The sequence below is a fragment of the Poecile atricapillus genome, chromosome 1, assembly GCF_030490865.1.
Source record: "Poecile atricapillus isolate bPoeAtr1 chromosome 1, bPoeAtr1.hap1, whole genome shotgun sequence".
Taxonomy (NCBI): Eukaryota; Metazoa; Chordata; class Aves; order Passeriformes; family Paridae; genus Poecile; species Poecile atricapillus.
This window is the reverse complement of record NC_081249.1, coordinates 115379385-115394564: the sequence shown is the minus strand read 5'-3', so window position 1 is coordinate 115394564 and position 15180 is coordinate 115379385. Positions and strand designations below refer to the sequence as shown.

The following is a 15180-nucleotide window of genomic DNA, read 5'->3' as shown; positions in this document are numbered from 1 at the left end:
CCCTGACAAGACCATCCCTCCACAAGAAATACATGTGAGATTGTGGCTGTGACCTGAGTGCTGGCAGAGCTAAATAATTTCAGATCCTTTTTAGATGATTTGAGACCGAGGGAACTGATGGAATAGCTACCAGTTAATTCAATTAGGGGGACCTGGCAGTCAGGTTCCTTGGACAGCTTTCCATCAAGGCAGCAAAACGTGCTTGCTTGTGATTAGCTTGGCATAAGGCAGTGCCAGCGTTCTGTAGGAGCTGAGCAGATCTTCTCCACGAGCTGTTTTGTTTGACTGGGCCAAATCCTGCAAGGATTGTTCCATTTATTTTCGGCCCTTGCTGGAGGAAGGTTCTCACTGAAGCTGATGCAGCAAATCTATTCCAACTGTAACAGCCTGAATCTGGCCGGTGCTGCTACTCCAGATTTACATGTGTGAAACCAGGAACAGATTCTGTTCCAAAATGCAGGGAGAGCCATCAGGGATTAACTCACTGGGCTCCCCTGTGTCTCTAGGTGTGTCAGTGAACACAGGCCCAGCAAGAGCCACACAAAGTTGTGCTAAGAAAGGAGAAATGTGAGATTTCTCAGGCGTGGCGTTAGAGGATGTGATTAATACAAACAGCTTGAAGACATCTGTGGTTTTCCTTTTCAAGTGCCTGTCTCAGTTAAACACTTTTCCTGCCTGTGAGGGAAAGGGCAGATAAATTACCCGGGAACAACGGCGTTAGAATGAGGTGAGGGTGAGGGAACTGGGCTCTGAGTGTGTCCCAGAGCTGTAGCTGGTGCATTGGTCAGTTCCTGTGTGTGAGGTGCTGTGGGCCAGGCAGTGCTGGTAACTGCAAAATGCTCTTCTGCTTCCTTCTCCCATTGCTTTGCAGACTCCAGCGGCGGTGTCAGCCCTTTCCACGAGCCCCTGGCAGCCAAGACGGGCTGTGTCACCTCCAGCTCCCTGGAATACCTGGAGGTCCAGCAGCCGCCCCCCAGGACCCCCCGGCTCCTCAAGAGGCAGGAGTCTCCCCAGCCAGAGCCGTCCCGGATCGGGGGCCGGCCAAGGGACTCCCCTCTCATCCTGAATATTGTGCACTCCTTTGAGTCAGTTGACAGAGAGGACCAAATAGACCAGGTTTCCCCCTCTCACCAGTACAGAATTTTAGGCTCTCCAATGAATTTCCCTTACAAAAGCTCAAGTGAAAGGACACTGTCCCCGCTCTTTCCCCCAGGGAGCACGTCCCCCGTCCACCCCACCCAGGTCTCTTTCACATATGAGGAGAAAGCATATCCAGCCAAGGAAGAAGCAGTGTCCCCTACTCAGCTGGCCCCCAGCAACCCCCTGGGCAGCCCAAACTGTGTGAAAAGCAGGGGCAGGTTCCCCATGATGGGGATCGGACAGATGCTGCGGAAGAGGAACCAGACCATGCAGTCGGCGAGCGAAAAGCCCCTGGAAGCCAGGATGCCTCAGCTGCAGCAGATGAGCCCCACACAGATCTCCTTCAACACAGAGGCTGTCAGCGGCCAGTGTTAGTCTGACATCCTGGGATTTGCACTGCTCTTCTCTGGGATCCAACCTTTTTCTCCTTTAAGCAAGAAGGGAAAGCCAGAGGCGTGTTGCTGTCACTACATGATACCCTGCGGTGGTGCAGCATAGGAAATCGAAGGTTTGCTTGCAAGGAAGGCATTGTCCTACATATTAAAGTTGAAAGGAAAGGGCTCTGCTTGTGCTGTTAAGAAATACTCACATTTGGCATCTGACTGTACAGTAAAACATCCTGCAAGAGCTGCGTGAATCTGTATTTTCACTGCTCTCACCTGGCATGGCAGCGAGGTTGGTTGGAAGAACCGTGAGCACCAAGGGTTTGGTTCCTCCAGGAAAGCAGTGGTGCCACGGATGCCGGGCCAGGATCTGTGGTGAGACTGTCCCTGCTCCACCTGCCTGTGCCACACAGCACGTGGTGCTGCTGCAGGCATTGCTCCTGGGGCAGGCAAGGGGGAAAACCCCAGGTACTCTGTCCAAAGTGAGCTTGCTGACAAGCCCTGCCGAGAAGATGGAGGTGGTAGAAGCTTGAATAAAGACACGAGCGGTCTGATTCAGAGGAAGTGGGAATATTGGAATTCAAGGCAGATTTTACTGTTAATTACATAAAGTAGGTAATAACACAGTCATTTTTTTCATAAGGAAAACTATGATTTAATCATGTCACAAGAAACATGGTTATTTAAAAACAAGTGGCATCACGTGGAAATCCACTGCATTAGAGGCCAGCTCCTTTCATATGAGGGGTCTGCAAGCAGCTGCTTCAAACAGGAATCCAGATTGCAGCAGGCTGTGTGTTTAAACAATCAGCCAGCACCTGCATTAGCCCCTGCTACATCAAGGCAGCATTGGACACACCTGAAGGCTTCTTTGAGACTGCAGTGAATTAAAAAGACTAATAAAGGACACATGAACCTGTACCAAGTCCGTTTTATACTCCAAGATTGGTAATGTGGTTACCAAAAACTGGGTATTGTTACGAGCAGTGAAGATTAACTTCCTTAAAAGACACCATGTTCTGTATACCAGTCTTGCTTTTCTAAGTAAATGATACATCTGAGAGGTTGGCAACATTTTTTTGGTTCTGTTTCTGTCCTCAAACCATTTCCTATAAATCAGAAGGTTTAGCCAAAGACAAAGTCTGCTCTTTTCTCTCGTCTGTACCACCCCTGTGTACGTGTTTGTATCCTCAGAGCATCTCAGTAAAGCTTGTTCTAGCCTGGTTTCCCCATGGGCAGCCCTGGCCCACACTGCTCCCACCATTGAACATCATTTCAAAACCCAGGGAACAGAGGTGGCGTCTTCTTGCCATTGGGATTTTGCCACTGGTAGGAATCCAGGCCCTGTTTTCATCCAGACTTTTAAGAACAATTTCATTGCCTCGTTGGTGTCCGTCCTTACCCCTGTTTGGGAAGTTTGCCTTACAGTTCCATGAGCAGGATCCTGGGTCAGGAGGGGCAGCAGAGGCAGGGGAGAAGGTTCCCAGCAGAGCCCATAGCTGAGCCTTTGTTCCTGCTTTGCAGCATAGCATAGGCCTGACACCAAAATCTGCAGGAGAAAATGGGCATTAATCCAAATACTGACAGATAACTGGGCTGCTCAGTGCTGCCAAAACCAGCAGAGTGATGCCCAGAGCACCCATCTCATCCCTGCAGGTGGGACCTTCCCTTAGCACTGGAGATTGGCACTGGAGAGTCCGTGTGCATCTTGGACTCTTCAGTGGAGTGAGGACTCCCAGCTCTGAGGGAGCTGTGCTGCCTGTAAAATAATACACATGAAAGTCCCCAATCTGATGAGAAAAGACAGCCCTGGAATAATTTTACCCATTTTCACATGGAGAAGTGTTGCATTCTGTTTGTAGAGAGCACCTGTGCATCCCAGGGGGCCGTTTTAACTCCTTCATTTATAAACATCAGAGCATTTTCATTCTCTTCATGCTAAGAACACGTTTGTGCTGGCAAGCCAGTGGGCAGGGACCACTGAAATCAGGGATCACTGGAATCAGGGACCACTGAAATCCCTTCCTTTGTGTGCACCAGACTCACATAACCGAGCAGATGGCAGATGCTGACTTGAATTACAAACTCAGGTTTATTTGGAACCCAATAAAAGGTTGGGGGAGGCAGAAAAAAGACATGTTTTGGTTGAGTTTTGTTTTTGTTGTTTTTTTGGGGTTTTTTTGTGGAAGCACAGGAAATATGTGTAAGAATCAGAATGAAAACAAATGTTAAATCTTTTATTATATTTATAGAGAATATATGAGTACTACACCGCTAAAACATAACCATGTATTATTCAGCATAGTCAGTAGCTATGTACAGTCCAGCTGCAGTGACCACAGGAGGGACCTACTGAATATCATAGTGGAAATTCCAGGGGGGAAAAGCTGTATTTGGTATCATTATTAAACACATGTACTTTTTGAACAAGATTTCCACAGACTGCTGACTTTGTTTGCCAGGTCACTGTGTACAGCAGAGATAATCTCAGGACAAAAACTACAAGGCCAGGTTGGATGGGGCTTGGAACAACCTGGTCTAGTGGAAGCTTGAGTTCTTTTTTCTGGTGTTTGCCTCAGTCTTGGCACCAAACCTGTCATGAATGTGTTTGACAGCTGAAAATACACCTTACACTTCAGGCTGGGTGTTGTGAAAAGAGCAGTTCTGAGCTTTGGTGCAAGATGGAAACACCTCTGTGGGGCCTTTCTGAGCTGCTGATCACATGCAGAGCCCAGAGGAGTCCATGGAGCAGCTGTGAAACACTCACGGGAGGGATTTGCAAACTGGCTGATCGCTGGGCAGCACTTCAGGATCCAGACTGGTAAAAGTGGTTTTGTTCAGGCTCTTCTGCCTGGAAAAACAGGTGTTGGATTTATTCAGTGAGAAAGAGCAGAAAGCAGCAGCTGTTGCTGAAGGTGTCGGTCTTTGTACTTCTGTAAATGGGCTGCTAAATACTGAAAAACTTCACTGCTTGTAGCACCCCAAGCTCACACGGGCCATGCTTGCCCAGAAATGAGCAGAAAATTCAGGGGCACTACAGCTGTGTGCAGGAATTTGGATTTTGCCTGTCTCTTCCCTGATTTTTTGATCCTCCCTGGCCACAAATGGTCAATTTTCCCTGGTGTATCCTCCCTCCACATGGCTCCCTTGGAGCACCACGGAATTCTCCCATGTTTGCTCTCCAAGGAAGCCTGAAATGGGATGCTTTGTGTTACTGAGGCACAGGCAATCAGAAAAACAAAAAGAGAGAGCCTAGAGTGGGTTTGGAGTTTGCAGGAGCATCTCTGCTGTCTCCCTGCTGATGCCAGGAGAGAAGAAACAAGATGGTTATTGAGTAAGGGTGAGGAGCTAAGCTTGTTTTAAAATTAAGAGAAATGTATGATATTTATTAATGTTTGTAAGAAGAGCACTCTTCTACCTATACAAGGGGGAAAAACCCAATTCCTCATGTCTCTTACAAGCAGAAAGGACAGAATCCAGAACAAAGAAAGGTCACCATTTCTTTCCAGATGGCTATTAGATAAAATGAGGCTTTTCTCTCCCATCTCTGCCTGCTCTCAGACAATTTGCTTGTGTGTGGACTCAGAACCATGTTTCTTGTGCATCCCAATGAGCTGACTGGAGGTTCCTCTGCCTGGTCACCAATCCCCATAAAATCTGGAAAATTTCTGATTTCAGGCTCCCTTTGGTAGGAAGCAGCCAGGAGGGCTGAGACATTTTTCAGGAGGCTGAGGGATGCTGGAATGGGCTCTGTGACAGGTGCTCCCAGGCATGACCTTTTCTGACAGCTCGTAAACAGAAATCCAAGTTTTTCTTTGCTTAAGCACGAAGGGAAATTTCAGTGGTGAAAGAACTGATCCGCAATGGGTCTGCCTCAAGCTTCACAGCAAAATCTGCTCAACCTCTCACATTCCTGGCCCCAGAGACAGGAGATTCTCTCAGTTTCTCCTGCGTGGGAGAAGGAGGACACAACAGGCTTCTGCAAGGGTGTCACTGCAGTTGCCAGGGACAGGGCCTCGCTCTGTCAGTGCGCGGTGACGAAACTGTCACAGGTCACCAGCTCTCCTGGCCTGAAACGCTCCCAAGCGAATCTGAGAGGTTTGAATCTGCTGTTTAACATTTCTGGAGCCTCTAGGCTCTGTTGGAAGTGACAGCTGGGCTGGATGTCTGGGTGTGCAGTCCTGGATGACAAGACCTGGATGTTGGTGCAGGGAAAGCGCCTCAGAATATAAAGGCTGGGGAAAACAAAGTGTCTGAGAACACAGGTGTAGGTAAAATGGGAATGCATCATTTCCCCAAACTGGAAGTGGTTCTGTGCTAACCTTCCCCCTTCCTAAACAAGTGGAATGATGCTTTTGTGAGCACACCTCACCCCTTCCAGCAGCTGTGTTTGGGGTTTCTCTGCTGAGCCAGCATCCCTACAGCACTTGCTGTGTGATGTTCACTTCGGCTGGAGCAGCTCCACTGCAGTTTCAGGGCTGGTGCAACATCTGAAGGATGGAAAGGGAGCTGCCAGGGAGGCTCCCTGCCAGGCAGAGCTGTCAGGAGAGGGGCCAAGCCTGGCCCAGAGCTGCTTAAAATCACAGGTACACAGGTGTTGTCCCTAAGGGCTTGGATGCCTCTCTGCAAGCAGGAGAGCTTTCCCTTGAGGGGTATTCAGTGCAGCTCATAGCCAAAAGTGCACCGTGGACAGGTGTTTCAGTGTGTCTGTTCTATCAAGAAATTACTGGGAGATGGGGGATGGGCAATGACCCGGGGTCTGTGTCAGCTGCTTTTCCTGTACATCTGCAGGAATGTCACAGCAGAGCCCCGGAGCAGAGCAGATTGCCTGGTGCCTTGCAAGGACAATGTCTCTCCACGCCCCAGGGGCCCCTCTTGCAATGCTCCAGTTCAATATTTTATCCACAGATGCAGCTGGCTGTGACCCCTCTGTCCTTTCCTGGTGGCTGGGTAGGGATGTGAACCTTCAGCTGTGCTGGGAGTTTCCCATGGAGCTGCACTGGTGGCTTTGCCCTGGCAGCTCCTGGGTAGGGAATGCTCAGCTGGCTGTCCTGGGGTGCCTCTGGGTGCACTTGAGCATTCTGCTGTTCCCCAGGGTGCCTGTCAGGTCCAGCCCCTTCAGGGCTGCTGAATGCACGGGTGTTGGATGTACAAATCCCTGCAGTTGTTAGCCACAGCTGTCATTCCCCTTCTCCACATCCCGTGTCCCACAGCTGTGCTGAGGGATGGGGACGGGGCAGTGGGTCCAGCAGGGAGCTGCCAGTGCTTCAGAGCAGGCTTTTTTTCCAGGCTCTGACCTGGAAAACCCCATGGATGTCCCGAGTTTTCTTTTTCTCAGAGCTGTGCTCTCTTTTCCACATGGAAGAGACGACAGACTCAGGTCTGCTCTCCAGAGGGAAGAGCTAAGCTGCAGCTGAAGGCAGTCCCAGAGTTTGCCAGTGCTGAGGCACCAGGAAAGGACTCATGTCCAAGGCACAGAGTCCCTTCCTGGTGCCTCAGTCCCAGCTCCAAGACATATTTGTGGCAGCTGATACCCGACCGTGCTGCCCGTAGCCGTGAGGGATGCTTGTGCTCCATCCTGAGTGAGGAGCTGGGCGGGCAGACAGCCTGGAGCTGGCACTAGAGCACATAAAACACTTACTGTGTCTTTAGTGTCAGCAAAATGCTGCCTTCCCCACCCCCAGCCCCAGTTTTTCCTGGGTTCAGATGCCACATTTCACTTCAGGGGAGGGGAGGATGTGCTGGGGCCATAGTCTGGGCTGCTATGAGCCTCTGGGCCAGGCTGGGAGCCCTTACGTGGGGACCTGACCTGCAGGACTGCAGACCTGTGGTTCCCACTGATTTCCCTGCCTTTGATGAACCCCCTGAGCAAAAGCTTCACACACAGTGCAGGATTTTCCATGATGTTAAAACCCTTCATCAGCATGAAGGAGGGGAGACCCTTCAAAAGTCCAAATCCAACCATTCGTCTGACAAACAAACCTCGACTCCACCAGTGACAGGCTCAATGTCACAGGGACTTTTCTGCCTCAGGAAGTTCCACCTGCACACCCACTGTTAGCAGGGAGGGAAGAGCGTCCCTTTGCCTTCAGACACTCAGTGTGGAGAAAAGCTCCTTCCAAAAAGCTGCCAGCACCTGTTGCTCAGTGCTCAGCTGAGCCCTGAGCGCGGCTGGGGGGGCTGCAGCAGTCTCCATAGTGAATAATTGCATCCCTCTAGACAGGGCAGCATGACTTGACAGGGGGAATGGGGACACAGAGGCAGGAATGAGCCAGGCAGAGACACATCTGGCTGAGCAGAGTCTCCCTGAGCCTCTCCTGCTCTCTGCAAGGTGTTCAGGTGTCTGCACGGGGCTGGGGGATGGAGAATTCCCCCTGTCACCCAGACAAGTGATTTCATGGAAGATGAGATTTCCCTGCCCGCCACACCTGATCCAAGAGCATCAGCGATGAGGATGAAAATCCTCGTGGTGTTTCCTGATGCCTGTGCTGAGCAATCCTTCCAGGAAACAGGGATGTGGCATCCACCTGAGCCCCCTCACAACCTGTGCTGTGGGATACCTGGGCCAGCATCCTGTGAAACTGATTTAGGGATGCCCAAACGTTACAGGGAAGAAACACCTTCCACATTTCTGTCTTTGCTGGGAGAGCCTAACGCTGTGTGCTCAAGCAATTCCTTCCCTTCCCAGCCCACCCTTTTCTCAGAATATTTTCCCCTGCTTGAATTGTGGTTGCCAAGAGAGCGGCTTGCGTGGACAGTATCATTATTTATTCAGTTACCTGCAATCCCCTTTGAATGAAGACACCAAATCCCGTGTCGCTGCCAGGCTGGGAACCTGATTATTTACCTGTGCCTCCCAGGCTGAGGATGGGATTACACAGCAATTAGGGAAGATCAGACTCTTCCTCTTCCCCACCCGTTCAAAGGGGTCCTGACATCTCAGAAACAATTCTTACAGGCCCTTTACACTGACCATCCTCAAATCCTTTCAGGCATGTTAAATAAAACCTTGAAAGTCAATTTCTGACACCCATTGTGGTTTGTGCTTTGTGCTGGGGTGATGAGGGACAAGAAAGGCAAACTGCTGGCAATTACCCGTGTCACAGTGTCACACTCTGCCTCGTGTCCCAGGCAGCACCATGGTGACAGCCCTGCTCAGGTACTGACCTGGAAACATGAGATGGCTGTGGGGGTGTTTTCATCTTTGAAAGAAAAAGTAATTGATGCCTTAGAGCGGCTGCTGTGCCTTTGGAAATTGAAGCAGCTCCTGACTGTACAGTGTTTTTAAATAACTAGTCATGTAAACCTAGGGTTGCAGTAATGAATTCATGTATTTTAATAGACATGAATCTTATTGCTCCTTAATATCTAAAAATCCTTGTGCACAACTTCCCCAAATTTCTTCCAGCAAGGGGCCTTCCCAAAGCAGCCGTGCTTGAGCAGAGGGCTTAGACAAAAAAATATGTATTAGGGATGGCTTGTCTGGGATAAGACAGGACAATGCTTTCACAATCCTTATCTTTCCCTTTGATCCCCTCTCCAAGTAGTTGCTGATGCTGGTTTTAGTGGTTTAGGTTGGTCTGTGCACCACTTGAGGGTGGGAGCACTGCTCCTGCCACGAGTCTAAAGGCATCACAGGACTTGGCAGGACTCCTGATCTGCAGTGGTTGGTGACGGTCATGTATGTGCAACTTTATCCTTAATAGTGAGGCCTGGAATGTCTGGGAAAATCGTGGCTTTTGCCACAATTTTTGCCATTTTTTAAATCAAGTTTCTTGATTGCTACTTTTCCCCCTGTGATCTGTGCACATCTGATAAATAGTTATATTCCTAGGGTTGCACGGAGTTTATATGTATATTTTGAAGTTCAAAACTTCTGCTGGGATGCTTTAGCTATGAGAAGCAAATTTTGTTTGCTGTGATGGTGAGAGGCAAAAGGGGGCAGTGAAAGGGGGCAGGAGGACTTGGGGCGTGGCAGATGTGCTTGTCTGCATCAGTCAACATCGAGGGAAGAACAGTCACAGGCTGTAAAACCTCTTGCAATGAAAAGCAGGTTGCTGGAGAGCCAAAATCCAAGAGAAATCGGTGGACAAGCAGAGCAGGAGTTGCTGCTCTGTTGCTAGGTGATGGATCTGTTATCATGCTAATGACAGTGAAGGATGATACTGGTACCAATAAAACATCTTTCATCTGAGAATTACCAAGGGTTTTCCAGACAGCAAGGCTATATTATTCCCATTTACTAGAGGCACAGACAGAGATGAATTGGTTTGCCAAAGGTCACTGACGGATTTCGGAATAAGAAATTGCCCTATTTGAGTTTTATTAGGCTGGGGATTGCCATAAACCCTTTCTTTGCAATCAATCCTTTCCCTTCCCCTCATCCATCACCCCCACATCCCTCTCTCTTGAGGGGATGTACTCCTGTCTTGTTTGTCATTCTTGTCCTGTTGAGATGACAGGATCCCCTAGCCCTCGAGCGTGGCTTAGCTGGGGTTTTGGAGGGCAGAGCAACTGCTTGGACCAAGCTCAGATGTTTTGGGGCTGCATGAACAAGAAGACAGCAATCATTTCTCCCAGGTGCTCTGACCAGGGCAAATCCAAGGGGCTCCTCAGGGACAGCCCTGCTGTGACTTTGGAGTGAAGAGCTTTGAGGTTTCCCCCCTCAGACGCTCACCCCCAGCACAGCCCATGAGAGGCCAAAAGGCTGAGTGAGGAGAGATGCAAACTCCTCTAAACCCCTCAAAAAAACGTCTCTCCCTGACTCTCTGCGTGGCTCTTGCCAGCACTGGGAGTTCTCAGGGGTGAATCAGTGCAGGCATGAGTCAGGCATCGTTTTTTGTTCGAGATCGTGAGGGAAGCACAGGCGAGCCTGAATTCTGGCACTTGCAGGAGAATATCCGCTTGATTTCTGCTGGGAGAACAGCGTTCCCACCATGACGAGGAGCAGCCCGCTCTCCTTGATGAGCTGCTGCAGTCTGGCAAGGGGAGCAGGGTGGGAACACGGGGAATGCCTACAAGAGAGGTTTTATGGATCATCCTTCCCTGGGGTCGGTGCAGGATGTGTGTCCCTCCAGGTGCTGGATGTGTGTCCCTCCAGGTGCCTCCTAAGATGCTTCCAAAGACACAAACCCAGCAGCTCCCCCTGTCTCTGAGAGGAACACTGAGACTAGGCACGAATGCAGGGCTTTTACAACCTTGATTTCCTTTTTTTGATGTGTAAAATGGGGAAGCATCTCATCTCTATCTGACTGTCACTGTGAGAAATTACCTAGTCTTTCTACAATGCAAATTGCATTCACGGGAGTTGTTAAGCATTTGAATTACTCTGCTCCTGCTTTTTTTTCTACTTCCCAGAGTGCTGGCAGGTTTTCCTCAGCCTCACTTACCTCAGGGCAGGAGGACAACTGGAGCCCAGGAGGCAAACAGCAGCTTTGTGGGGTTTGTTCAATTTGTGTAAAAGACCAAGACAATTTTAAAACCTCAGGGCACATCTGTCAAATAGATCCTACTGGGCTGCCACATCCTCCTAATTGATGTAGGGCTGCCACTGACTGGCTAAGAAAAAAATCTGTGTTAGCTCCTACCCTGAAGAACGTGTGTTGTAGACATGAATTTAATGTTAGCAGGTGCTCTGCTGGTTTCCTTCACCATGGGAAAAACAAAATAAAGAAAAAAAAAAGTGAAATGACACTTTTTTAGGTAAATGCACACTCAGGGCAAGAAGGGATCGTAAGAGCAGTGGAGCAGGGTAAAGTGAACCAAGGAAAACCCCTCGTGGCCCTCACAGTCTTAGACTTTGGGTTGTGCTTGAGCCTGGCTTGCAGGAGAGGCTGGAAACTGCACTTGATTAACTCCTTCCAAAAAGTCACTTCAAAGCAGGGACAAGGAGCAGCAGGAGGGAGGCAGAATGAGCTGATCTCAGAATTGTTTCAAACTTGGCAGCTGGGCCAGCCTTTGATAATGAAACTCCCACCACTTCACTCTCAAATCGTGACTGAGAGAAACAATGCTTGTCTTCAAACCTGCCCTGCAATCCTGATAAGGGCTTTGTGCAGCACACTTAGAGACACCAGGAGGAGGTTAAACAGAAAAAATAACCTTAAACGACCATTTTCTGTTATTCTCATAGGGACAAAAAATAATAAAAAAAATAGACACAAAGTGGTTCAGATTTGCTCCAGGCTTGCAGCTGGGGTGAAGGTGATGGGGGGTCTGGACAGTGTTGAAGGAGCACCTGAAGGGGAGGACCTGAGCTCTTTGACTTGCAGCCAAGGTTTTCCTGAGGTGGCCCCTTCCCAGAAGCAGCAGGAGGCTTTCAGCTGCAGCCCTGGTAGAGGGCAGGCTGTCGGATGAGATCCCATGGATATATCCCAGATCAATCTATTTCACAGCCAAGCTCTCTCCACAGCCCACTCTTCCCTCTGACAGTCCCTCCCAAGCCCCCCTCCAACAGCCCTGGGCTCACTCCAAACCCTAATCCTGGTCCTGATCCTGATCCTTGTCCTGATCCTGATCCTGATCCTGATCCTGATCCTGATCCTGGTCCTGATCCTGATCCTAATCCTGGTCCTGATCCTGATCCTGATCCTGATCCTAATCCTGGTCCTGATCCTGATCCTGATCCTGGTCCTGATCCTGATCCTGATCCTGATCCTGATCCTGATCCTGATCCTGGTCCTGATCCTGATCCTAATCCTGGTCCTGATCCTGATCCTGATCCTGATCCTAATCCTAATCCTGGTCCTGATCCTGATCCTGATCCTGGTCCTGATCCTGATCCTGATCCTGATCCTGATCCTGATCCTGATCCTGATCCTAATCCTGATCCTGGTCCTGATCCTGATCCTGGTCCTAACCTCACCTCAGCACCAATGGATGGCTGACCTTCGGATGCTACCCAGGATCATCAGGTTTGGGAATCCTGGCACCGTCCTTTGGGAAGATCCCACCAGGGGTGGGAAACAGAGAGCCTGAAATTCAAATATTGTTTGTTTCAGTATTTGGAAGGAAACAAAGAGAACAGGATTTCAGAGGAATGGTCAATGCACCCCTGTCCCAGCTAAGCCCTGTAAGGGAGAACTTGTTGCTTTTATGTAGTGGCTGGAATGCCTGAAAGACTTCCTCAAGGATCAGCAGGGAATTGATGCCAGGTACTGCTGTGGTCAAGGTGGATCCTGCACCCTGCACCAAGCAGATGGAGAGGAGCAGGATAACAGGGAGTTAATTTTGGCCAGTGTGATAATCCTCCAGAAGTGATGTCTATTTCCTGCAGGCCCTGCAAAAAGGAGCATTTGCACGGGGGGTTAGGGGGAAAAGTCTAAATTAGTTTAACAGATGCTTAGAGGGAATTTCCCTTCAAATTCCACGGGGAGACCAGGCAGGGGGCCTGTTTGTTGGCTCTCCTGGTGGCCCCTCTGAGTTGGGAGCTGACCCCACGTGTGGTGGGATGAGGACAGGCAGCCAGAGGGTGACTGGATCCTCCTTCCTCTCCCTCAGATCCCCACAAGGCCTGTGGTATAGATCAGTCTGGTTTGCATCCAACAGCTGTGTGACAGCAGCCCTCCCGAAAGCAAGGCGGAAAAAAAAAGAGGAGAGCCCTTCAAATTCAGGCGCCAGCTCTTGCTTTTGTCACTCACTCTTGTCAAAGCCCATTTGTCAGAGGCTCAGCACCCACAGCTCCTCCACACGAACCTTCCCAGCACGTGAAAGGCTGAGACATCTCTTCCTCCCCATCTCTTCATGACTTTTCTCCATCACTCCTTTATTAAAAGCAGAAACTCACACACTAAAAACACTCCTGGTCAGGTCAAGATCTGTGGGTACGGAGGAGCCCGCTGGGCCCGAGATACTGGCCCTCCCCTGGAGAGGAGATACTTCTCTGTAAGAGCGACACAATGTCGCTCCCAGGGGTCTTTGAGTTAGATATGTTAAACTGTTGTGTTTCATTGGTGTTCCCCCCTGCTGTCCCACCCCGATACAGGTATCTCGGGCTTCCCCCCGCCCCTCTCCTTCCCCATAAATATCCCGGGTTTTCCTCTGTTCGGGAGATTCGCTGTTACCGGCACCCTTTGCCGAAGCTTTGCCTGAATAAAGGCTTGTGCCTCGGTGGAACGCTGGACCAGCTGTCTCGTCCCTGCTTCCTGTGTTGCCTGCCCGCCGCTGCTGCCGAGCTGAGCTGAGCTGAAATCACTATACTATTACTGAGCTGAGCTAGAATCACTCGACTGCTCGAAGCTGCTCGCATGCGCTTCGGGCCAGCCTTTCTCAAGGCTGCTTCTGGAGAAAGTCGCAGTGTTCCGGGCTTTCCGCCGCCGCGGCAAAGATCCACCTGAGTAGAAAAGAGCTCACAGCAATAATACAGACACAAAAAATAAGCTAGAAGTTAAATATAATTTTAGCTATCTCAGGGATTATAAACCACATTTTTCTCAGTAACTTGAGGCCTTGCACAGCCACACACATGACAAGCTGCCCTGAAGGAGAATTGTTTCTGTCTCAGCCTTCCCAGCAAGTGATGGCCCCTAGCAAATGCTCCTGAATCCAAATATCTCCTGTCACCAAAGCCTGAAAAATCCCTCCGCGGTACACTGTGTCTCTGTGTGCCTCTGGCTGACTTCTCCAACCTGTCTGTGATTTCTGCTTCAGTTGCTCGTCTTTTCCTGGGTTTGATAGGTGTAATACAGGCATAATGATACCTTTTGCTGATTCTGCACTTAACAGGGGCATGCAGGATTGCTCTGGGTGGCGTTCTGTTATTTACAATGGTAGGTTTTGCCTTGGAAGAGGAAGGGTGACAATTCCAACAGCTTGTTTTATTTCATTTCTTGGGTTCTTTTAATCACAGATGAAGGTGGGGGTTTTTAATATTTTCAGATGTCCAGGGCCTGGCTGGAGGCAGCCCAATTGTTAATGCTGGCAGAGGTTTCATTCCCAAAACCTCCCTGTGGAAGGATTTCTGTGTTGTGCAAGTTGTCACCTTCAAGACAAGGAGATGTTCAACTGCTGCATGTGAAAGATTATTTTGGACAGCATGGTGTGACAGGAAAAAGGTCAGAAGCCACTTTAAGAGCTGATTTTGTGGTGTTCCCCCTCTAAGTAAGCATCAGGTGTGGAAAAGTCATTTGCTTCATGCTCAGCACAGGGATTTTCATATGAAATGGATGCCCCACTATATATAGGAATGTCATGGTGCTTGTAGGACATGTTGGCATTACACATCCCACTTGACATGCCCTATCAACGTGGGCTGAGTAATTTCACGTTGTATTTAAATAAAAATGACTCTATTTTTCCTGCAAGCACAAGGCAGTTAAAAATATTCTGTGGTTACTGCTTTGAAAATGCCTTCAAGCCAAGTTACTCCTGTCAGGAAGACAGGGCGATGTGACAGTCACATTCAAACACTCGGCTGCACAGCCAGCTTCTCAATGGGAGCAGACCTTGCCATGAGGAGAGCTGGGATGCCTTTCCCTGGCTACCACAGCCACCACACTGACCCCACGAACTGCCCCTGATTCCCCCTGGGCTGCTGGCAAGACGTGCCCAGTGTTACCAGAGACTACACACAGGGCAGATTCTGCCTGTGGACTTTATGTATTTCCAAAGTCTCACTGGCAATGAACCTGCAGCCCATAAATTGTATTTCCTGTCATGG

General features: G+C 49.6%; 1 protein-coding gene across 2 annotated transcripts in view; it reads left to right on the top strand.

Moving 5' to 3' along the window:
• The window catches only part of HUNK (hormonally up-regulated Neu-associated kinase), a 44843-nt gene extending 40886 nt beyond the window's left edge, over window positions 1-3957 (top strand). For both annotated transcript variants that reach the window (XM_058862868.1, XM_058862877.1), the window contains exon 10: window positions 872-3957. In XM_058862868.1, coding sequence (XP_058718851.1) covers window positions 872-1515 — 644 coding nt within the window. In that variant the 3' untranslated portion in view covers window positions 1516-3957. The remainder of the gene's footprint in view (window positions 1-871) is intronic.
• Window positions 3958-15180: the final 11223 nt, after the last annotated feature.